The sequence below is a fragment of the Battus philenor genome, unplaced genomic scaffold (genome assembly GCF_028537555.1).
Source record: "Battus philenor isolate CCGP_79_NKW_IND1 unplaced genomic scaffold, ilBatPhil1.0.hap1 SCAF_6, whole genome shotgun sequence".
Classification (NCBI taxonomy): domain Eukaryota; kingdom Metazoa; phylum Arthropoda; class Insecta; order Lepidoptera; family Papilionidae; genus Battus; species Battus philenor.
In genome coordinates, this window is record NW_027181726.1 from 7999475 (window position 1) to 8024967 (window position 25493).

The 25493-nt window shown below is 33.5% G+C and overlaps 2 protein-coding genes across 2 annotated transcripts; one reads left to right on the forward strand and one right to left on the reverse strand.

Moving 5' to 3' along the window:
- The first annotated feature begins 1843 nt into the window (after window positions 1-1843).
- On the forward strand, window positions 1844-4195 carry LOC137930659 (uncharacterized). Its single transcript, XM_068773990.1, has 3 exons — window positions 1844-2137; window positions 2900-3057; window positions 3912-4195. The coding sequence occupies exons 2-3, from the start codon at window positions 2905-2907 to the stop codon at window positions 4068-4070; spliced, it is 312 nt and encodes a 103-aa protein (XP_068630091.1). The 5' UTR covers window positions 1844-2137; window positions 2900-2904; the 3' UTR covers window positions 4071-4195.
- Window positions 4196-4918: 723 nt separating this feature from the next.
- On the reverse strand, window positions 4919-25228 carry Nipped-B (Nipped-B cohesin loading factor). The gene is made up of 27 exons (XM_068773989.1): window positions 25142-25228; window positions 24677-24792; window positions 23094-23262; window positions 22285-22886; window positions 21593-21801; window positions 21232-21463; window positions 20936-21097; window positions 20669-20856; window positions 20338-20575; window positions 19891-20144; window positions 18899-19138; window positions 18571-18789; window positions 18315-18497; window positions 17125-17874; window positions 16650-16970; window positions 15747-15885; window positions 15516-15640; window positions 14739-14973; window positions 14479-14633; window positions 12311-12575; window positions 11788-11978; window positions 9503-9699; window positions 8760-8883; window positions 8528-8674; window positions 7596-7792; window positions 6370-6553; window positions 4919-5955 (listed from the first exon to the last, which is right to left on the reverse strand). The coding sequence occupies exons 2-27, from the start codon at window positions 24744-24746 to the stop codon at window positions 5800-5802; spliced, it is 5952 nt and encodes a 1983-aa protein (XP_068630090.1). The 5' UTR covers window positions 24747-24792; window positions 25142-25228; the 3' UTR covers window positions 4919-5799.
- Between the last annotated feature and the right edge of the window lie 265 nt (window positions 25229-25493).

Sequence of the window (25493 nt, forward strand, 5' to 3'; positions counted from 1 at the left end):
AGGTGATGACAATATAAAGCCAGATATCATTGTTATCAACATTATATTGGGTAGGTTGGAGAGGTCGTAGTACTTGTAGGCTCGCAGAATCCAGGATCTCCAGGAACTTAACGGAGCGTAAAGAAAATGGGAAAAGACGACAGACATTGTCCACAGACAAAGGAGGGATAATTTAGTTGCAGACGCCATATAACGAATATAGGTCAACATCAATCTCCAGAACAATTTCGCTGTACTTGCTGTGGAACAGTCTTCAGACGCAGAATTGCAAGAGATGTTGTCCGCTTCGTCCCTAAAATTGAAAAGATGTAGCATACCATGTAGCGACATTTCTATTTTTTAACATCCACTGTAAAAAGTCGTCCTTACTTGACTCCAACCTTCCGTCATTATTATTTTGAAAAAATCTTTAACCTCACTCACCGGAGAGCACGGGCAACCGCTAATTATTAGCCCAAAGAGTCGTGTGGCCTAACATGAATAGAGATTTTTGAAAAAACAAAAGATAAAAAAAACCACCGGAGCATGTAATTGTCAGCTATAGATAGACACATTTAAGCCGTGGACCGAAGCACGTAACTCTTTGGAGGTGGGATCCAAATCGATGAAGGAGATCACAAAGAAAGGACAGCCAAAACTATCATAGACAAGGTACCAGAAGTATTCAGAAAATTATACGTTTATGTTACAAAAAATAAACTTTGGCTTTTAAACTTTGGGAAAGCCGGGCTGTGCAAATCTTATCAAAAATTATCGACAACAGATATACAGCGAAATAATATCAAGAATCTACTACAGGGAAAAAATATATAAATTCGCTTCCACAAATTACATGCAAGCTATATCTAACAGTGTTCTAAGAATTATTTTAGCAAAATACAGGGATTCACTACTAGAAGCTCATTCGTCTAAACTTAGATATCCCGACGAAATACTTTTTTCTCCTTAACTCCGTCTGTGCTACAATGATCACTGAATTACTACAGATCGCGTTACTTATCGGTCTTGAAATAAACCTAGAAAAAGCAAAAGTGAGCACTGATGACAGCTACATAACACTAATTGAGGTCGGGCTAGAAATAGAATAGGATCATAAGTATGTGCCTTGGCCAGGAAGTTAAATTAAGAAAAGAAAACCTGTGTGAGATCGGAAGATGAATAAGACTAGGCAGGATAGCATTCCCAAATCTTGACTCGGTCCTCAAAATGTCTAACTGCCCTTCGAAAAGTTCTAATATTTTACAAAAAGCCAAAACATTGGTTACCAGCAAATAATTCATAAATTGAAAATGGCACAAAGGTCAACGGGAAGGCATATCGTGGGTTTCACTCTAGGAGACCGAGAAAACTGGCTTAGGGCAAATACAGACATTAGTTAGTGTTAAAGTGGCAATACTCAATAGCAACGTGCCAGGCATACTGTCATAAAACAAAATTTCTGTTGCAACTGTTTGCTAGAATGGATACTGTGAGACCAGTACAGGGGAAGGCCACTAATGCGATGGAGGAATGAGACCATGAGGTTGCGGGCTAAAAAAGAAAACGAAGAAAGCAAAGGATATTTATTTCTTTAATCTGCATTATTTATTTGCATTCTGTATGCTAGACCTATTTGAGATTTAAGCTGTTTCGATCGATCTAATGAAACCATGTAATTCGACATCATTGAGACGAAAGGGACAGATATATTCAATACGTGTACTGATTAAACATGTCTACGTAAAATACAGTAAAATCAAACTACACGCTTATTTTAGTATTATATACTGCAGAGTAATAATTGAAATATAGTTCAACGTTGCCGAATTTGAGTTTTTGGCATGGTATCCGGTCACCGTCCCAGTTGTCAATACAGAATGTGGTGCTCTTATTTTTGCTGGTCATTGTCCAAGATTTGCCTGAAAGGAACACTGTCTGGCGAATCGTAGGCATAGAGATACGCGAAAAGTAATTAATTCCGGTAGTTATTTACACGCGCATCCGCTTGTTGTTTAACGAACATAAATAAAATCCCTATTGAGCCGTGCATCGCACTGAGGAGAATATGTAGTTGCGCTACACACGCAAGCACAACAAGACTTCGACAAGATTAGCAAACAAATAAATTTGATCAGTTATAAATTTTGTGAATATAACAGTGAGTATTTATTTAATTATTTAAATTACCTCGACATTTGATCTTGCTTGCCATCACTATTTAAATTTTAAAGGACGAGGTATACGTTTATATTTTTTCGATAACAATTTCTCTCAGGTTTGTAATAAAATAACATTGCATTATCATTCAATGGCAAAAAATGATTTCTTGATTCTTTGCCAAGACTTGATTGAAACCGCTACGCAATTACAAAAACTGTAATCGCGTACTGGTTTATTTCTGTCCATTACAATCTTTTATTTTTATAAAAAATAATATGGCTTTAGCAATTTTATCGTAAAAAGATTCGAAATTAAAATACTATTTTAATTTTTGTTTTTAAACATTTAAATCTTTAGTTTCAAAAGTATTAAAATCATTTATTTTGGTATGTTTAATTTGAAAATATAGAATATAAAATGTATTAACCATATAATTATTTAAGTATAGTAAGTATTTTAGTAACTTTTTAATTAAAGACCAAATTATCTATTTTTTTTAATGGGTGGCAGTTCACTTAATCAGACGCACCATGTATTGAATAAGCCCAAAGGAACAATCGATTTTATACCGGGGAAGATTTGTGTAGTTCATTAAACAAACTATACATCAGATATTTATGAATGTTACTATCACCTAAATAGGTTTGTTAGTATGTATGATCTTCTACTCAATTTCTAAGAAATGGATCTGGGCACGATATGTAGTAGTTTATTCTATTTTTCCTGCTAATTCATAATCGTAATATATCTTTTTTGACAGGAAAGATGTCGGACGACGAAGTTGTCGTTGATGTGAGAACCTTACCCTTAAAGCCACCACAACCTCTCCTGCCACCAGAGAAACCTATACGCCGTCCATGGCATCCTGTTATGTGGGACGACCATAAAACCGCACACAGTACTTCTAATATGGAACAGGTATTTTATGTTCAACTATAATCGTCTAATTCTGTGCCATCGCGCATTAGTTACTTGAAATAGTTTTATCAGAAATTCTCGAGTTTAGGATTCTAAAAACAAAGCATTTGATATTAATTATAATATTCATTCATTGTAATCTCACAGGAGTGGAGAGCGCTATTTAATAGAAATAGTAACGACGGCAAACTGTTGTATTTTTGACTTAAGTGTATAAGTCAATGGTGTAAGAGACCTTGTTTTAGAAGGTCTCTTACATTACAAAGTGATAAGCATTAATTACATCTAAGAAATATAAAATAATGGATAGAAAATAGAATGAGCAGTGTTAGGCCTGCGGTAGAGGACTGATACTTGCGATCATAGGTCGAGGGTTTAATTACAGGGATTCGTCTTATAATTTTATATATAATTCACACTTTGTGCTTTCATGAATAAGTATTGCCGCTGTTCACAAACAAGTTTCCAAAAGATGGGCAACAGTGTGATCTGCGTACCATAATGCCACACTGCGATCGCCAACCCGTCCGAAAAGCGTGGTTATAATAATATTTTCATATTTTATAATCACGCTTAATCATAACATAATTATATATATCACTTTGGGTGGCCGATGCTTTGAAGTTGGCGTTTATCGCTACTACGACCATAAAATAGTAGATGGAAAAAAATTACAGAAGACAGACAAGTTAACACCCTTCCTTTGAATTTATATTTAAATAATATTTATTTCTAGATCGTTTAAAACATTTTATTACATGATACAATTGAGTTACTTCAAGGTATTTAAGCAATTGCTGTTGGAGATGAAAATAAATTATTCGTTACCAATATTAAACTGTTTTTTGTTATAGCAGCAGATGTCCCCTAATGAATATCCTCACACTCAACGGATCCGCAACATTCGTCGACTAATAGCCGAGGGGAAAGTAAAACCCGAGTCAGAAACACTTATATTCTTTCTTTGTAATAAATTTGCAGTTTCTGAAGACCGACGAAAAAAATTTGAATAACGTCTCCTAAAATATGTGACGGTAACAACCAATCGTATGTAATCCCTTTGGTTAATATTATATTTTTGTAACTTTTGTATATGTTTATTAATTGAATAGTATATATAACGACTGTGTTTTTATTAATATTATTTAGTTATAAACATTAAACGCAAAAGATTGACTTTTGTTTTCTGAACAACCTAGAAGCGTCTGTAACATTCTCTCATCACTACATAGAATGCCTTGGAAGTAATTGTTAACAAAAGTAAAGCTAAAGTTCATAGTTATGAATGTTTAAAGTACTTGAAGCTTTTTTGAATAGAAACAGAGAATCTACACTAAATTTAATATCTTCTACTTTTCAATAAATGCACTATCAAGTCTATTACAAAACATGTAGAATGCATGCAAAGAGCAATCTCGTACCAAGTTTAAATTGCAATCGAAGAGATATTTTCTTCTTGGATTTTTAATTTTATTTATTAATGACGAAATGTTACCTCTGACTATGTGTAAAAAAATTATTTTCTTTCAGTATGTAGTTGGGACAGATTTTCATCATTGAAGGTTTAAAAAAATATTGGTAAAGATCTAGCCTTAAACTTTAATATTTTTATTTACTAAAATGCAGTTTATTGCAGTACCCTTTATATGACATTATAGTTTAGTTTATTCTATAATACATTATCGCTAATATGTATAAAAATTATGCAATATTTTATATTTTGCAGGCCCTAAATTAGTAAGAAATTGACCTATAATTATATGTACCACATTGTGTGCCCAATGTGGAACCTAATATGCTGAACGTGCAAATTTCTGAGATTTCAAAAAATAAATTATACTTTTGAAAAAGTCAAGACAAGTTGTTACATATACTTTATATTCTTCATAAAAATTATCTACACACAAGACTTTTAATATAAAACAAATCAATTCTTCTCAAATATAACTTATATAATAAAATTTAAATTGCCGTTGTCACGTTGGGGCAGTCGGCTGAGTAAGTCCTTTCTACCCCTCTCGGTCTTCAAATCGCACATTTCCATTCAATAAATTAAAAAAAAATAAAAAAGAAAACAAAATTAAGGCCGGGCCGATCAGCTCGAACATTTCTAAATTTTATATTGTTATCGTCCATCTGTTGACGGCGACAAGTTTGTAAAGTAACACACGTACACACACGCACAAGTCTCCGGGACGACGTCGTTGCCACCAGTGCTGCATTGCGTTCCAATCACTAAGATTCGCAACTATCAGTCTGTCGGCAGTGTGGTAAAAGTTCACCAGATTGCGAATTTCACCTATTTTTAACGTAGCAGAGTTTTACGTCATCACGCAGTGTCCAAACGTGGAAAGAATAAGGATTTATGAATCCTCATGAACTCGATGCAATCTCAGAGCACATAATCAGTTCATTGCCCCATTTTAATCCTTTAGACAGAATTGACCACGTCTGAAGTGCGCAATCTCGAGGCAGCTGGCATTACAATAGCAATTAATTTCCTATTATCGATAAGTTCAGTCGGGAAATTGTGTGATGCTATTCCGCGTTTTTAGTGCCCGCTAACGCTGAAAGAGCACATGACATCGTCGGATCGCCTATATGCTGATAGCAGTGAGCGAATGCGTGGCGTCATCGCTTTGTTTCGGCACGGTTGGCACCGTCATCGCAGTCTCCGGGCCTCAAGTTGATGCCGTGGGTAGTACGTGGTGCGCGGCTAGCCCCCGGTACGAGCGCCGGCGGCTAGGTAGCGGGCGGCGGGGCTGCGGGCGCAGGCCTCGTGCCCGCCTCGTTCGCTCCGACTGTCGCCGCCGTGGAGGCGCCTTGCTGCGCAGCTCCTGCGGTCGTCTCTTCTTCCTCTTCCTCCTCAGGGTCGAATTTCAACATCAATTGTTTGAACTGTAAAAGAAATTTTTACATTCAAAAATGCTATGACAGAACAAAATTTTTAGACAAGATTCATTGCCTTTAATTAATGTGAACTTACTGTTTAAGAAAAGACCATGTATAAAAATAATAAAGTTTGCTCAAGAATTAGTAACATCTTGTAAAAAAGTAAATAATAGTTATAGGTAAAGAAACCTGTAATAGAAATGGGTTTTACGTTTCATCAAGCACAGTACTAAAAAATTTATCTAACAAAAACTATAAAAAATATAAATGAAACAGTTACTTGGATATGAAAAAGGAATAGTTTTCTATTACTTATTCGTATATCCGAATGTTTCACTTACAGCCAACAAAGCTTAAAATATCGAGCTTATAATAATAAAAGATTTCTTCAACTAACTTTGATATAAAATTTGTGTTTACCTCAAGATAGTCGTCTACGAGTCGCCGACGACCTTGGTCGTCGAGTTCCTCGTCCTCAGCATCGACGCTGTTATCGTTGAGGTGCGCAATCGTCGCCTTGGGCTCGAACAGCGGAGCATGCCGTCGCGACACTGCTTTCTCATACATCTTAACACTCTCCGATGGCGAATACTGATTTATTTTACTAAAAAAATACAATATAAAACTGTTGGTACTCTTATGGCAATTTCTGAGAGGTTTAACCATTTAATTTCTTGTTTAATTAATTAATACTTATTTGACACGATATAGGTTGCTAGTAGCACGCTTTAACAAAACGTTATTTTTTATTGTAATTGATCACCTATTGAAGCAAGAACAAAGGTGAATAGAGTTTGCCGAAGCGTTTTTTTATCTAATAACGAGGTGTTAAAACTTTTTTCTATTTATAAGCATGTATTAAAGGTTTCTTACATATGTACTGACTCATCACGAAGTCACTGGAACCATAAGGTTTAGAGACTCGAAGTTTGGTAGGATATTTCTTTCTTTCGCCGAATAGAGGTCAGCTAAGTACCGATGTTACGTTCTACCCGTTAGCAGGGTGCGGTGGCGTTCGTTAATTGCGCGCAGGAGGTAGGAGACAGCGCAGGGGATAGGGGCTATTTATATAGCTAATCGGTAAATTCGTCCGTTGAATATGCAATTTTTTCATTGATGTTGTTTTAACTTTTCTTTGAGACATAGGTCTGTATCTATGACTAAATCATGTAAAAAAAGAATTGTGATTGTAATTTGATTGTATTTTAAGATACAATAAATCTAACAGAAACCTTTATTGAACACCACAATGATATACACACTTTTTTTCACAATTACACATAAAACTATTACACAAAATAAGAATAAAGCCTAAAACTAAATTAATAAAAATTTTATTTTAAAATGTGTGTAGCAGTAGTGTAAGAATCATTCAGCGAAACACTGATTTTCAATTATGAATCTGTCACGTCGTTTATCTATATCTTGTAAAGTGTACGTTAACTAGTACTAGACAGCGAATCATACATGCACAAAAACAAACAAATCATATCAGTGTTATAAAGTTATCGTAATTTATGTTAATATCGAATTTTGCGCCAAATGACGCGAAAAATTCCCGCTTCAGGTGTAGTTCCGTGACATGCAGCGCCTTTTTACTATGTGTTAAGACAATAAATCCTTTGCAATTGCATTGTAGCACTTACGCATCTGTAAAGCCGTACAGCTGCTTGAGGTGTTGCTTGAGCACGAGCAGAAGCATGCAGCCTCGCGCCTGCTGCATGGCATCACGCAGCGGCCGCGTGTTGTGCGGCAATCGCAACAGTAACGCGTCCGCTTCTTCTTCATCTTCCTCTTCATCGAGCGACTCTTTCTCTTGCCCTACGTTCTCTTTTGTCAATCCCTGTTCATAACACATAAAATATACTTAAAATTTGTTTACGCATAATGATCGCTAATAATACCTTTAAAAGTGTCAAATAATTATTACAATTTTTCTTTGAAGTTGGCAAATTCTATTAAAATTCTTGTCTCATCGTTTGGACGTCCACTATAAACCTCCCTCATAGATTCACAGTAAATACGGTTGGAATCAGCCTGCTTCCAGCGTTTTCCGACCTTATTAAGGTCATCTGTGCCACTCTAGAAGCATACCTATTCAGCAATGCAATTCTGTGATAATTCAAAACCACGTACAGTAGAGCTTGACTAAATTTGAATATTTGAGGAAGTTTGTGTGGATAACTAAAAAGCTTGTCGCGCATTAGTAAGTGCTCATGTACTAAACAAATACTGTACCGGTCACCCGCGTAGAGAGATTATTTTATATATCGTGAGATGAATTAATTACTCTCATTACGTTCAAGTCTGTTTTGCGGTCATAATCATCACATTAGCCGATAGCTGCCCACTGCTAGGTATAGGTTTTCCCCAAAGTACGCCGCGGTCACCGGTCCACCTAATGGCTCGACGCTCCACGGGCGTCGGTCGTACGAGTGATGTGCTACGCTGTCACTTCAGACGAGCAATTCTGTGAGCTACGTCAGTGACCTCGTTTCTTGTGGAGATCTACTCATTTCCTAATATCACCATCTAACTGTTTTTAACATTGATAAGGCTACGTATTAAAATGTTTTACCTCTCGAAAAAGTTGTAGTAAATTTGACCCTGACGTTGAAATAATGATATCTATATGGTGTATAATAAACAAGGGCTCGTCTTGAACTTGATACGGAAAATAACTCAAATTATCTGCCAGGTACAACATTTGATCCAAAGGTGCAGTCTGAAACAATGTTATTAATGTTACGTAACCTTTATTTTATCATTAACCAATTATTTTCATAAATTTTATATAAAAACATTCTTACCGATACGTCGTCGAATTGTTTTAATAGAGATAAAACTAACGCTCGCCTTTGGGGCCTCGTGTTTCGTAATAAGGAGTATAAAAAACCATTTAGTGACGTTGGCAGATCATCTTGATCTTTTTTTCTGCAATACAAAAATTCTCAAATTATAAATATATTTAAAACATTCGCCATTCGGTACTTTTCTAGCAAATTATATCCTTTATGTAATTCTTACAAAGTTTAAGGGACAACCAATTGTAACAAATAGCTCAGAAGGCCGTTAAGTTGTTGATTTTGTCTTACAAACAAACAATAAAACAAATATTTATTCTTCCGAATAGGCTTTCACAAGCCCTTCGAAAAGACAAGACACTGATTTAATGTACATTCAAAAATGTATTTATAGAAACTTATTGATCCCAATGCTGAATTCGGAACGGTTGATTTTAGTGAGATACTCTATAGTTACTCCTTTAAAGAAAATTTTACGATTTTTTATGTTTAAGTCCTCTGTGACATCTACGACAAACATGTGAAAATCAGCATGAAATTAATCCCAGACATGTTTTTAAATGATTTAAATGTAAAATGTTGATAAATGTAAAATTGCTTCTGGATTTTGTCATAAAAATGTATATCTTGTTTCTAAAAGGGTAAATGATTTATTGATATTATTACGTTGGTACCAGACACCGTAAATCAATGTACAGAGAATTTATGCTAAAAATTTCGGTTCGGTATATTGTCTGAAATTTCCTTACCTAAACCCACGTATAATTCCCTTTCTTAAGTTAGTTTGTATAATCTTCTGAAGTTGATATGAGAGCTTTATACCAAGCTGTGCTTTCATATGTATGAACCCTGGATACTTTTTGTCTATATCTTGAATGTTTTTATCGGCAGTGTGTGACACGGTTACTTCGATATCTGTACTTAAGCAAATCAAATATGGTACGATCTGTAATAAAATAATAATGATTAATAGGAATTAGGATACCTTTCCCCTTAGTATAACAATTAACTCGTTACAATGAACATTCAATAGTTGTTGCTAAAAACAATTGGAGTAAATTAGAAAACAGAGTGCTAGAATTGTGGGTATTTTTTTAGAATTGTTACCCAAAATATCATATATTTTTAATAGTGAAAAAAATGACATTACAAATTTGCCGTTTTTTTTTATAAATAGTAATGTGCCACTATCGGAAATTGACGGTAAAAATAAGTATAGTTTTTTTTTTTTATTATAAGACTAATCATTTTTATATACTTAACTACGATACTTGTATTATACAGTATAGATTCTATTATTCTGGAAATACGAAAAATCTTTAATGGGATACAACAACGTATCAACAATGTATGGTTTCAGAGTTTGTATTTTTTTGCCTCAAAAACGAAGTTTTTGATTAGAAAATACTATCTCTGAAACCATTGATTTTTGGATGGGATGTACATCTATTGAGCAAATGAACTATACATTTGCTCCTTTAACGCTTTAATAATCATTTCCAATCACCATGTACATTGTGTAAAGAATACATACATTTATTTACTTAACTCTATCCTGTATCAAGACAGGAAAAGATGATCAATTACTTTATTAACTTCAGGTATTTATTAATTGGATTCAGATATAGTCTCCATTTGAGAATTATTCTGAATCATCAGACTTTCATTTATATATTTTTTTATTATGGTGACATGCTTCTTTAGCTGAGTCCAGACTAACTTAATAGAGTTTAGCTTATTATGGTAAGGTAGCCAGTTGTAAAATAGTGACACCCTGTTCAGCTGTCATCTCGTTTACAACATACCTATAATGGATTTTTTGCGCGTTCGGAAAATTTATATGAATTCTAGATTTAGCTTATTTCTAAAACAGCACTGTGTATTGAATAGGATATTTTTGACCAGTATCGTAAACTTACTGATCGGAACTTATCTCTTTTTAGAAATCTAATCCTTTTTCGAAAGTAAAGCCGTTTAATTTATCTTTGAAATTTAATTTTGGGTCAGGTATTTTCGGAGAGCTAAATCAAAGTTCTAGAGCATCCTGTTTTTTGGTGATTTGGTTTTCTTTTCAATGTGCACTTCTGTCTACGAGTCCATGATCTTTTTCTTTTCGGTTAAATATTATTTTTTCACGAAATAGAAAGCTAATTCGTTGATCATGGTTCAACAAAAACAATAGTAACAATAGTAACCAAAACATCAAAAAAATAAGGAATATAACCAAATTGAATGAAAATGGGTCAATCACGCCTAGTACTAGGTCTTAATACAACGTACGTTTTTGAAAACTGATGATTTTGTTTACGAATATTACTATATTTGACATGTATACGAAACTAAATGACATTCATTGTATTTTCTGTGAAATATGGAGTTACGGTTCAAGGACTTTTCAGTAAAATACGTTAACTGCCATATTATAATTTCATAATATAATTTTTTGACATTTGATTAGCAAATTTAATCTCCTAGATTGCAAAACAGACTATAGTTAATATCTTTCATAATGTAAGCAAAAAAATGTTCGTTGATAATGAGTAAAACGTTATCACAGAAAGCTACGATAATCGTATATAATTCATAAGTATAAATTATAGTCGTCAATCATGAAACTCATTTTCAAGTTTTTTATGAAGAACCCCATAATCAAGACCGTTAGGAAAAATATTTCAATATATAGTTCTAAATTTTTTACACCGTAAAGATAAAAACAAAAAGATAACAACTATGACTAGAGAAAAATGCACAGAAAAAACCAACCAGAAATATTGCAAATAACAGATATAATAAAAATATATATATAAATTATCAGGTGGACTTATAACTTGGTCATCGTTAGATAATCGCTGTACCGTCCCTGTGCCTTAAGCAGCGCGAGCGTTAACGACGGATTGACGGAACCGAGTGACCGACATATCCCCTGTCCAGCTTCATGCATGCCGATACATACGATACAAATGTTTCTACAGCACTATAACAGTTAATGAATATCAAATAGTGTACCAATACTACGTAAATTATGTAATCGTACCTGTACAGGATGAACGAGACCTTGCGCCAACACTAGCTGGACAACTTTCATTGCGCTGGACCGTACGACTGTACTAGAATGTAGGAATGATCCTAATATTTCTTTCAGATACAACTGGATTACCGTTGACGCCATACCAGACGATACATCACCCATTTCCTTCAAGTTTTCATGCTTTGATCGTTTTGACCCTGAAAATAATCAATTTTCGTATGTCTTCAAGTTATTAACAGTCGTCAGATATCAGGTAGACATTAACCATAGTTTTTAGCGCTAAGAAATTATAGCGAAGACTAATAACTATATATATTTATTAGCAATAAATTAATTGAAATAAAAAACTACTTTCGAAGTCTCTTTGTGGCTTGTGCAGGTGCGAGTAGATCAACAAATACAGTTATCCTTTTTACCTGTCCCATTCGTAAAATGCTCCTCGAAAGTCCTTCTTACATTTAATTAACACTTTAGCATTAGGAAGCTTTTTTTAGAAATAAAATTGTAATATTAAATTATACCCTCTTACATTCTTTATCTTGTCTAATCATTCTCTGTTCTTCTTCTTGTAAATACATTTCGATGTTCCTAAGAACATCAGCCTTCATTTCTATGGGAGCCAGTTCTGATGTGAGCAACTGGTGGTAGAATTCTTTGAGTTCCGGTCGCAGCATAAACTCGTAGTGTCGTACGCACACTGAGCCCAATGCTTTTAGTGTATGAGAAACGAAATCTTCATCATCCAAACCCACGAAAAACATTAAAGTCCCAAATACTTGTTCTTTTATATCACCCTAAAACAAATACATATTGTAAGTACTATCTGAAATCTTTAGAAAATAGTAATTAAGGACTAATTTAAGGGGCACACCTAGTGTGAAATTTTCAAAAAATCGATTTTTTTTATATTTCATATTTCGATAGGTTATACCTTTAAAAATAACATACTAAAATTTTGAATCGATATCTTAAATAGTTTTTGAGTTACAGCCGTTTAAAAGAGTAGCCGCTCGGCAGTTAGGTAGTTGCATTGGCTACGGGACATACCTGAGCTACTATTCGGAGTCTACCGTCTTTTCCAACCTTTGAAAATAGGATTCCAGTTTCTATTGTGAGCCTCCAAGTATACAGAAATATTTAAATATAATTATTTCGGTATATTTTTCGTTTACTGATACGTCACGTATTTTCGGAGCCAGATACATTTAGTTTTATTCTGACCGTTGTATCGAGTACTTCGTAAGCGCATTTTATTTAATTTAAAATGAGTAAACAATAAAAGTAAAAATCAAAAGGGAACTCACGATGTTCCCAGATACCGTACAAATAAAAACAAAAAAACGAAAATTTACTGGAAACCAACATACTTTTGAGCAATCTACGGCATACAAGTACGTCCGCAGAGAAACTATTGCAAAATAATGATGAGAATATTGTGATTGACCCATCCCATGGATATTGTATTCTACAGTTTGTCTCAGTTTTTAGTGCAATCAGCAATTTAGTGATGTGCAAAACTTGTCACAAAGAAATTACTTTTAATCAAGCAAGTCCAAGAGGCCTGGGGTTTAAAATAGCTGTCATTTGTGAATGTGGTAATTCGTACATGAATTCTGGACCAATGATAGATAATGCATTTGAAATAAATAGACGTCTTTTGGGCGTCGGAATAAATGGGATCAATCTTTTTGCGGACTAATGGATCTAGTAAGATCATCGCCAACGGGCTTCTTCAAAAGAGGGTCGATCATCTCGAAGAAAAGCTTCTTCAGCTTAACAAGCCCTTTTTGAGGAAGAGGAAGGTGAATTATATGGGCCTGGAATAGCAGATTAGCTGTAAGTATGACTTTAATCCATTTATAAAAGTGAAAACGATCATTTTATCTTTAAACACGTTTTTCTCGAAACAGCATTTTTCGAATTTGCTGGAGTGATTACTCGGAGACAAATGATCCGATCGCTATCAAATTTTTTTCTCATCTTCTCCATACGATGACCCTCCAGGTTTTTGATCTGATCAAAAATCGGATTTTGGTAGGCCAAAAACGACCAAAATTTTGGGTAAAATTTAACTTTTTTTTTCAAAATGCCGCCATTTTGTCAATTTTTGATTTTTTGGTTCGCCCGAGGGTCATCGTACAGACAATATGTCTTTGTTTAACGAGAATTTTTTTTTTAGGTTTTATCAACGGAGAAGGCTGCAATCACTCCAGCAGTGGAGGACCTTTTTTTTTGGCGCCGCCGGAGATCGCGTGTTATTTTAAAAATATTCAATATATTATTCGAAAAATTTTACTGTGTATTCTCAAAACAAACATAAACAAACTCTCAAAATTTTAAAACGATTGATTGACTAGTTTTTTTTTATTAATTCCCAAAAATCGCCTTTTTTTTTGGCTGTCACACTAGGTGTGCCCCTTAATGTAATTAAACATGTGACACCGCCAGACGCAGACCGTTTCTAACCAGGCCTTTTGGAAATCTCCTTGCAGAGGTTTGTGTCCAGCAGTAGTAGTTAGTTGTGAGTAGGTCTAAGTCTTGCACTTGAAATGATGATGAAACAAATGCGGTGCCACTAACTTGTTTCACTTTAAATCTAATACACAACACATCCAACAGTCTATTAAATTATGACACAATCACTCTTTGGTTAAATCAATCTCCTTTTATGTGTTTAAAATTAAAAGAGATACTTACTGAGAGTCCTTCAATGACTTTGCTATCCGTAAAATCAAAGTACCGCAAAAGGAGGCCAACGATAAACAGTGCCCGTCGAAAGTATGGCCTCGAAGGCAACGACCGTGTAAGGTCTGGGTTACGTTGCCAACTGTGCTTCCATTGAAGAAGTACACCTGAAAACAATATTAGTGCATTTTCAAAATCTTAACTCAAATGGTAGAAATGAAAATTGTAAACAGCACTTAAAAAAACATAAAAAGATAACATAGGACATTAACCGTAATATTTGTTGAAGACATCTCTTATTAATTTGTAGTTGTGCGTAAGGTTGTTAACGATGGCTGCGAGGCAGGCTATGCAAGCGGCTATAACAAGCTGCCCACGTTGCAATATCAACTTAACAGCATCCTCTTCTAACTGAGCCAGGAATACCTCACTCGGGTGCTCCATCAGCGGCACCACAAGCTCTAACGTTGACGCCACCGTTGACATTATTTGTTGTTCGTATTGATTCTGCATAAGAAATCTTTTTTGTAATTTATGTGTAGGTTTTATTTTGCTTTTTATGGCTATCCACGCGACTTTGTATAAGTACAACACAGAAATATGTGTGTGTGTTATAATATAAAAATTTTAATGTTTAAACTTTTTATTAATCATACAAAGAGCAGATGAGAAATCTTTAAATATGGAAATAGCAACTCTTATTTTTTATTTCCGTGTAAGAAATTGACTGTGAAATAAATTTCACATACTTTTAAATAAATTTATGCACCATGTATGTATATTCTTAGACTCAAAAAGTATATCAGATTAATCAAAAAGAGTTAACATTGAGATTATTAGTCTGATAAATTATTTTATATCTAACCTTAAACAGATAAAAGTTTTTCTTATTTGCAATATTGTACAAAAATGATCATATTAAAAAATCACATCGCTCAGTAGAAACAGTTATTCATTTATGTTTTTAGCAGTAAATATATTTTTTATTCATTAAACTATAAATTCGAAAATATAATACAAAAATCTGTAATATCACAATCTTAATATACCTGACATTTTAAGCTCAGGTAGGGCTGTAATGTTAATGCGTGGTTAACCAGGAGTTGCGGTCGAATTTTTGCAAATAAATGTAATGTGGAAAGACACGCCAAAATGCGTTGTGAGGACCCTGTACCTGAAAGTATAGATTATGTTTAAATCATTTAAAGTTTATCGATGACTGACTGGAATTATGTTATTTTAAATATTTAATATTCTCATGGATACATTATAATGATTACCATCAGCGCTCGTTTCTTCTAGTTGAAGTAAATTTTCGATAAGACAGTCAACTATTTGTTGACATGCAAGTAAAAGAGATTTTGGTGGCTGATAAATAATTTTAGTTGAATCATCCTTGTCTTCCTTGGGTTTGAATAACTGGAATGTAGAAGTACAAAATTAACATAACATATATATGTGTGTGTGTGTGTGTGTGTGTATATTACACACTATTTCTAAATTAAAATACAATACCCGGCGATAAATATAGCAAATCGATCTTTGGAAAGAGACAATCGGCTAATTTAGGCTTCGTAAAGCGTTATCTCTGTTGCACGAAATACAAACATTCCGGTATCTATTAGGAGCTGATGTTAAAACAAGTATCATTTGCTTCTTTCGATATTTATTTTTATTCTTTGTATAAAATACACCAATTTTTCTATAAGTGGTGGCTTTAGGTTGGAGTAAAATAAAATAATAACATGTTCACATAATGTTTACGTAATTAATTATTTAGAAAAATTACAACTGTACATAATAACACCATTATACCTATTGTTAAAATGAGAAATTGTAATAAAATCTGACCTCTGAGAGCACAGATAGTGAAATGGAAGTAACTGAGAATTAGAATTATTATTATTTTTATCACAATATTTTATAAATGTCCCTTTATACTAAAACATTAAGTAAATTTGTCTTTTAATTGTAAGAATATAAAAAATACATACAATACTATTAACTTATAAGTTGAACGGTGATAAAAATTTGGATCCAGCCAAGTGGGAAACACATTAGTGATCGATCTTTGATACTTTGATACAGGGAGAAGTTTTGGTAAAATGGGAAATGATGAAGAAAGTTTCGCAGCAGTTATTTTCACAGCAATATTAATATTAAGAATGAATATTTTAACTTACGCTTGTCAACAATTGCTGAAACCATTCGAGTCCAATGTCCCTCGAAGATATAACAACGTCTGTAATATTGAGTACTTTGCGCGTAAGGGGGTCGGCAGCGGCAGCAGTCATGTCCAAAGTCCCCGGCCGAGATGTGTTGGGGCACGGACTGAACCACATGTTTTGGAACACCTCCATTACCAACTTCCTGATACCCTCTTCGTCATTCACTCGTCTTATCATTTTGACGCAAATCTCAGGTATTTTTGGAAATTCTGGACACTCTATACAAATGTCTTTTAGGATTTTTATCACACGTTTTCTTACTGAAACACCAGTGTCCTGGAAATTTAGAGAAAAACTTTTTTTTAATAAATCCAATGATCATTTATAAAATTAATGAAAATTATAATCTAATTTACCTATAAACTATTTAATTTTAATATAATATATAAATATAATATATAACTATTTAATAAATAAAAGTAAATCTTACCAAAATTCGGTTGGAAAGCATGCCGTAGTATTTGTCGATGAGATCAGGTCGGCTAAGCACGAACTTGCCGACGAGATCCACGGCAGCCTCACGTACTGCCGTTGACTGGTCTAAGAAAGATCTATTTACTCCAATCTGCATATCGGGTCGGGCTAACACAGAGGGATCCGCCTCCACTATCATTGTCAAACATTTCATCGCTTTTGTACGGATAGCTATTGTATTCTCGCACAGTATCACCAATATCTTCCGTAGATACCGGTCGAAACTTTGCGAGAAAGATCTTTTTGAAGCTAGATATTGCGATATCAACTCCGCTCCGCTGTAGTCGATATACGACTGCATCACTTGTACTTGTGTGCCACCTTGATATCTGAACGGTCTGATCTTGTCGAGAAAGAAATGTTTCCGCCGCTCTATCGTCTTAAACTTTTCGGCAGACATTACGGCGCTGGAAGAATGTTTCTTGTCAGACTTTGACTCTTTTATACCCCCATCACTATCTTCATCTGGATCCGTATCTTCGTCACTGGTTTCGTCTTTGTAACGTTTTTTAGACTTGTTTTTCGGCCTTTTCGTAGGTGATGTTTTTGGCTGGACAACCATATCTCTGTACCATTGTGTGATATAAAAATGTCTCGCACAATTCCATGCTTGGTCCTTTTGCCCATTGATAGCTAAATAATCTAACAAAACTCGCTGTAAGAATTCAGTTCTTTCTTCATCCTCATCGAGGCCTGATGTAGCAGTCTGAATAACAAAATAAGTAACTTAAAAACTGTAACATATTACCAAAATAATTAATTCACTAGGCTTGGAGGCTTATGTAACAGGCAATGTATACTGCCACTTTATTTTAAAATTGACATAGCCGCGGTAAGCACCTTTCAACAGCCTTCTACGAAGTTGTTCTATGCATTGTTAATGTGAGTCCTACTTAACACAGGAGGAAATGGCGAAGTAATATTCTTGCAATAAATTGCGTCATTATAGAAACAAAGAAATATGTGTGTTTGACCATTGTTTGATACTTATTATGATAAATGTTATGTTTATGAATAAAAGTTGGCTGCACTCAAATGGCAGAGACATTTACACATGTACACTCTGTAGAGTTGTATAAATAATGTAAACAAAACTTTTAATATATTAAGTGCGGTTACTGGTACAATTGTTTTTAAGGCAATTACCTGTGCATGGCCAGAGTCCTTCTCTTCCTCAGCGCGGATGTCTCTTACAACGGCGTCCATAGTGGCGAGCTTGGAGCGCGAATGTACACTATCGCGCCTAAGTCGCGCTGCCACAAGCCCCAGGTACTCTAGCGACGCCACCCGAACGGACATTTCCATCGATTTATCTGACATGTATTTCACCTGTAACATTTTTGTACATTTTTATACTGTAGCATTTATATTTTCAAACATTATAAGTTATAGTTGAACTTACCAACATTGTTCCAAGCAGACTTAACAGCAATTCAGTCGCAGGCCACTCAGGTTTATTTACAGTGGTGAGTAGATCATGAACAAAATTTTCGAACAGAGGCCTGAAGTCAACTTCCTCTGAGCGACTTCTGCATTTGTTAAGAAATGAGGTAAGAAATGTTCCACCTACGCTTATTGCTGCTTCATACTTAGAAATAATTACAAGGTCTTTATCTACATGCTGTAAGAAAGACAAAAATATTTTAAAATAGTTATAAGCCTTTGATTAATACATTCAGTTCAGTTCAATGTCAAAAAGGGTGGAGCAATTTTTATTGCTTAGCACTTACTTTTTTATTTTCTGAATCACTACTTTGTTCTTTATCCTTTTCTTGCGTCTTACACATAGATTCTGGAAGAGTAACTACACACTGCACAAGCTGAAGTACCAAAGCTGTTAACATTTGTATGTGTTGGTCAGAATTAAGCTGGAATGAGCGTAAATTGTGTTTGGAACTGGGTATACGTGCTATTGACGCCAAAATATCTTCGAGTAACAGTCTTCTGTGTTGTTCATATTTTGAAAATATCTGAAAGAATAGTTATAAAAACATTATTCTATGTTTTAAAACCTTAATTTTTTGACTGAGTGAAATATTGGATTTAGCTTGTTATATGAAAAAATATAAGATTTTAAAGGAGATTATTATTTTTTGTATTTATTATGACTTGCGCTTCGACCCTGATCACTGATTGTTATAGTAACTCAGACACAGGTACCTCTAGGTTTATGTATTCTACCTATGATCTCAAAAGTTTTGCTGAGATATTGAGAATCAAGAAGTAAATTATAACAGTAAATTATTCATATCCATATTGTTTAGTAAAGTGTCACAATATTTTGAGGAAAGAATTGATCTTAGTAAGAAAATCTGCATTTAGTGTTTTAATAACACTAAAGTTGCTATTGCAAAGCTTTGTATTATACTCATTCCCTGATGATTCATTAGAACAAGTGCTTGAATAACCATATTTTGTATTCTGATTTAAGTATGTGAAGTGAAGAAGATTTGATTTAAATCACTTAACTGAAAATATTTTAAAACTAATTCTGTAGGTTATGATATTCTGGAATAAAATTAAAAGTACAGTAGCCGGCAATAAATATGGCACATCAACCTTTGGAAAGAGACAGTCGGCTAATTTAGGCTTTGTAGAGCACATCTCTGTCACAAACTATCTTTGTGACGTTTTGTCAGTCGTTGTATTTTGTGCGAGAGAGGTAACGCTGTACTGTAAATATTGTACAATTTACTATCGGGTAATTAGCAATAAATCTCACCGTGGTCACAAGTTTTAATGCTGACAGTTGCAATTCACTAATGTTCTCAACGAAAAAAGGTGAAACGCCGACTGTTGATGCATGTAACACCGTAGTATCAGTGAGGTGATGGGCAGAAAACAATTCCGCTAGCAGTGTAACACATTCGTGCGCATGAGAATAAAGCTCGCGAACTGCCCGGTTGGACCCACTACCACTGCCGCTGCGACGAGTCGCGTTCGCTGCCCCCCCACCACGCCGTCTACGACCATCAACTAGAAAACATGTATGTTTTAATTTACTTATAACAATTTCAATTATTAATTAAAATAAATCTTAATATCTTTTCCTTCATGACATCCTATAAAATTTTTCAATGTATTTTATAGTTATTTAGCAAAACTTGAATAACAAAAAACATATTTAAACATTAAAACTTATTTATAGTAATAAAACTGAAACATTTACCTTTCTTTTTGTAAGTTGATTGAATACTGTAAACAGGATCATATACACAATAAATAGTATTGTTCAGTTGAAATTTTATGAATAATATAATTCTATCTATAACATCCTCTAAAAATATCCTTTTTGGCATGCTGGGTGATGTCATTATATACAAAGAAGTAAGACAAGCATCAGATGCACACATCACTCGCTCTAAAGCAGACTCAATCCATATTTGGCGCATTTCTTCACTATCTTCCTGCATACAAAAATATTTGTATTTAAATTTGTAATACTTGATAATAATTATATGATATATGCAAGTATATAACTCCAACAATTTTATACTCACGGGGTCTCCTAATAAGGACATTTTCTCAGCAGCACGGATATTTTTTTCTAAAATGCTTAATAACCGAACTAATCTGTCTGCAGGTATAGCTTCCATAGCACCAAGGTTTTTTAATTTAGCTGCTTCAGAACATAAATCTTGAAGTTGGTAGCGTGGAAGAAGTAAATCTTCAGGAATGTCTGTTCCCTCTGAAAATAATGTATTTATTGACATGTTTAAAATGTATTATAAATTACTTGTTAAGTTGAAAAAATTTATTTTTCTTACCCATTTCATCTGTTATGATGACATCATCATCAATCGTTTCAAACACAGCATCAATCAACTTGCTAAACCTTTGATAAGTATTTGTTTCCATTAGTTCATCCACTGACAACATTTCCAGAACAGGTACAAGTCTTTTCTCAACTTTTCGAAGTTTCGGACGCACTAAAAAAATATATATATATGTATGGAAAATGATCATTTCCAGTTATTATTTTTATTGGAAGAAATATTCACGAAAGTTAATTGATAATTGTTAAATATTGGCCAAAATAATCTACAGGATTTGTAATTTTTACCAATAGCAGCTTCAGCTTCCTCTTTTTTACTAGCTTCTTCATGTTTTCTCTTGACAGCTTCCCAATTTTTCTCCCTTGCTATATCTATCGCTTCTCTTTCTTTATCTACAGTGGGAGTAGAAATAGTTGATTTCGCTTTGAGAGGCAAATTATCATCGGAATCTGAATCCATTGCACTATTTTTTCTTGCTCTCTCATCGTGAGAAAAATCATGTTTTTTTAAAATTCCTTCCTGTAAAACACAAAATGGAAAAGGTGGTCAGAACAAAGTACACAAAAAAAAATTAAAATAATCCATTATTAACATAACAAATACAAAGATTTATAATCACAAGTGTACAGCAAAAAAATTATAACTTACAGAGAGTCGTCCAATTTTTACAACAGGGTATTTGGTATTCATCATAGAAGAAGTTTTATTAGGTGTCTCTAGTTTATCTTGTGTACTCTGCGATTGTTGTGGAGCATAAGGGGCTCCCATGGATGGTTGAGGCACATGTGGTTCTTGACGTAGAGGTGATGGGGCAACACTGGCTTGGGCAGGAGATTGACCAGTCATTACATTGCCACCTATAAAAAAATGATTTTTTGTTTCAAAACTGAAATAATTCAGCATTAAATAAAAGTGCAAATGTTTATTTAAATATTTTGCTGGTGATTTTGGCAAACACCATTGCTGCCATTGCTTACCATCAGAGTGGGACCATAGACCAGGACCTAATAAAGACCTATAAATTACTAATTGACCTATAATTTATATTTAAACAACAAAATTTACCATTAATTTGATAATTTTATACAAAAACTGTAATATATATGTAATTAAAAAAATATAAATGACTAGCATAACAATAAACTACTTATATAGCACATTAGAAACAGTAGAGATGCAATTTCAATTCTTCTTGTATTGTTAGGAATGTTACTAAAATATAATAACATAAGCAAAATTTTGTTTCAAGAAAAGAAGAGCAGTACCTTGAGTATCATTTGTTTCCTATAAAGTTATCACCAAAAATAAAATCAAAATAAAAGATATATATGTACACATACCCTGTTCAAAAGACTTTTCTTGGGTCTGTAAAAGAACTCTTTGCTGGTCTTGTATATTTCCTGGTGACATGGAAAGTGGATCTTTGTCTTCATTTAAATTGGTTCCAAAATTTCTGTTATCTTGAACTAAACTATTGTAAAATCCACCATTTTGGGGATTAGTGCAAGATGTATTTGTCAAAGGGCTTGTATAAATGTTAGATTGATTTGAACTATTCCATGGTGGAGAAACATTATTTTGAACTGTAATGTTTACTTGCCCCGGTCGTGCTTGAGAAGGTGGGGAACCCATGTTCACATGAGGAGATGACTGACTGGGTGGCGCTAGCAGTTGTTGGTTAGGAATAAGAGCTGAATGAACTGTTGTCCCATGTGGGGAAGGGCTTGAGTGCACTGCATTGTGTGACGAATAGTTAAATGTTGAGGATGGAGACATCCCATTAAACTTTCCAGAAAGTAAATGATTGCCCCAATGATTTCTTTGCTCATTACGTTGATCAAAAATGTTCGGATTGACATGGAGGATTGCTTTTAGTAACTCTGGAGTAGCCTGTTGTGGCGCCGGACTTACTGCATTTGGAATGCTTTCATCCTTTAAGTCACTAAAAAAATTAATTAAATCTCTTCATAATTGAAATTTTTATATTCATCATTTTAATTAGTTCAAAATGATATAAGCTGGACTTATATCTCTTAGTAACATAACTTTTTTCCTGATTATATATATTAATTGTGAAAACTAGTGTGGTACATATGGTGCAGATTCTTAAAAACATACATTAGAAATGACAAATACTAGAAATTCTTACATGTGTTGTACAGATGTTTGCATAAGCGACTGCAATAATAAAGACACCAAGTTGTCATCTCTAGTTGCAAGCAGGATTGCTGCTTCCTCAGCAACACGGGGGTGAAATAATTGAGACTTATTGTTTAAAGTTGAAGGTAAAGGTGTAGGAAGGGGTAGTACAGGCAACACTGAAAATTAAAAAGATAAATTTGAGGTTAAGGAAGTTCTTTACATTTAAAAATACTAAACCTTTAAACATATATGCATATAATGTTTACATATTAAACAAGGTAATTATTTACAGCATTGTCTGTGTGGAGAAAAAAAAAACAAGTCACAGATGCTCTATTGAGTGTAAAGAAAGATATTAAACTACTGCCATGTTTTCATAATGTAAAATACCTGCATATGTATGGTGTTAACCTACAGTTTAGTGATAGTCTCTACAGATATAAATATACTGTTATGGAGGACTTTAAAATATAAAAACTCACAGCAAAGCAAACTTTTTATATTGTTACATCAGAACATAAGATAGTCCATTATCAAATTAGTTTAAACATTTGCCTTTGTCCAATATTGCTTTTTGTCAAGAAAATGGCTTTAATATGAAAAACTAAATAAACAGTAAATTAGTTCTGTGTCTCAAATACACTTTTATGCTAGTTTATGGAGTGAATATCCATTTCTTTTACAATAAGATACAAAATGATAATTGCAATAAATAAATAATAAATTTAAATAAATAATGATAAAAGTAATATGATGGTGCAACACAGAGTTAAAAATCAATAGCTTGCACAACAATATCTCACAGTTTAAGTACTATATTATAACCCATTGTTGCACAGACTTATTAAGACTAGGAGCCACTCGGGCAAATCATGAACTGATGGCAGGCCAGCCACCAGAAGTATAGGTAATTATTTTTTTTTAGTTTTATTCTAGAATATAAGTCGATATTTTTCGAAAGTACAAGAGTATTATTATTGCTGCGGGCGGGCCACCAGTATTCGAACAGCGAGCCGCGGTCTGTGCATCCATGCTATAACCAAAAAAGATATCTAAAAATTGGAAAACAGCAATACTTATGAAAATAATAAACACTGATAACAGAAACAGATGGTAATAAAAGTAATTTAGTTTCTAGGTCTAATAAAAAAATATGATTTTTTACAATCTCTTAACAACAACAATCTTATTTACTTGCCTTATAAAATAGAAAACAACCATGTACAAGTGCAGTTATATCTTACTAAGATAATCTAACTCCTAAATATGAGTCTATATCAAATAAGTTATAATTCTGCTACAAAACAAGATTTAAGATTTTAAGAAGATATTTGACAGTAGACAATTAACAAATGTTTTAGTAATTTCTGTTGCAATATTATATTATGTATATAAGGCTTTGAAATCCCGTATATAGTAAATATTTGTGTTAGCAGCAACTATTTGTTATTTCTCTAAACTATGTCTAAGCATTTATAATGCAAAATAATGATTACAAATTAATTTGTCAACAAAAATGTTGTATAAAACACAAACATAAGTAAAGAAACAAATATGTAGGCAATAGTTAAGAATACTAATGGTACTTACAGTCTGTCAAACTGGCTACACCTGCTAATGTAGTAATAGGGACACTTGGTATATTATCCCTTTCATTCATTTTGATAGGAATTTTGATCTATTTTTCCAGTACTACTTGTGCTATCCTATAAATTAAAAAGAAAGTCTTGGTTGTCGTATTGTAACACACATCATTAGTTGTTTGCGTAGCCGCCGAATCCATTATAGTAACATATTCACATACAGTGAACACTGGTAATGTTTTAAATTTTATTACTCATATAGTACATTGTATCTCTTACTAAATTTTACTGAAAAAGTTAATAAACGTAGATTGTTGTGAAAATAGGGCACCCGTCAGTTTGATGCTTTGTTGTGCGTTGTGCATCAAAACGAAGGTCAGTGCATCTGGACGACACTCCCAGTAGAAAGTATAAGATATTGTTCATTTAAAACTAAAAGTTTATCTTTGATATAATATTTTCAAATACTCACTGTTACATTATGTTAACTATTTATATCCAGGATAAATCAAACATAATCCTAACATTTAGATAATCAAGGAATTGTGACTAAGTGTTGCCAATACAGTCAACATTTTTACAGTAATTTATTGGAGTGATAACCAAAAAATACCAAAGATAAATATGGAAGGATATTATGAATCTTTTGTAAGTATTTTGAATTGCTTACATTAATTCATGAAATAACTATTATTGTGATCATTTATTCACCTATTATAAGTAATGTTTTTCTGAGATGCTTTAGGAACTATTTATTAATAAATTTCTGGGCTTTGACAAATATACAAAATTGAGTTTATAATTAAATATATAATCAAAATATA

Bases quoted from the DNA above. Each gene is read 5' to 3' on its own strand.
- LOC137930659 (XM_068773990.1), top strand. From the start codon at position 2,905: ATGTCGGACGACGAAGTTGTCGTTGATGTGAGAACCTTACCCTTAAAG. The intron at 3,058-3,911 runs GTATTTTATGTT...TTTTTGTTATAG, and splicing joins GTACTTCTAATATGGAACAG to CAGCAGATGTCCCCTAATGA.
- Nipped-B (XM_068773989.1), bottom strand. From the start codon at position 24,746: ATGAATGAAAGGGATAATATACCAAGTGTCCCTATTACTACATTAGCA. The intron at 18,790-18,898 runs GTAAGTGCTAAG...TCTTTCTTACAG, and splicing joins GTGATTCAGAAAATAAAAAA to CATGTAGATAAAGACCTTGT. The intron at 8,675-8,759 runs GTAAGAATGTTT...ACATTGTTTCAG, and splicing joins AACAATTCGACGACGTATCG to ACTGCACCTTTGGATCAAAT.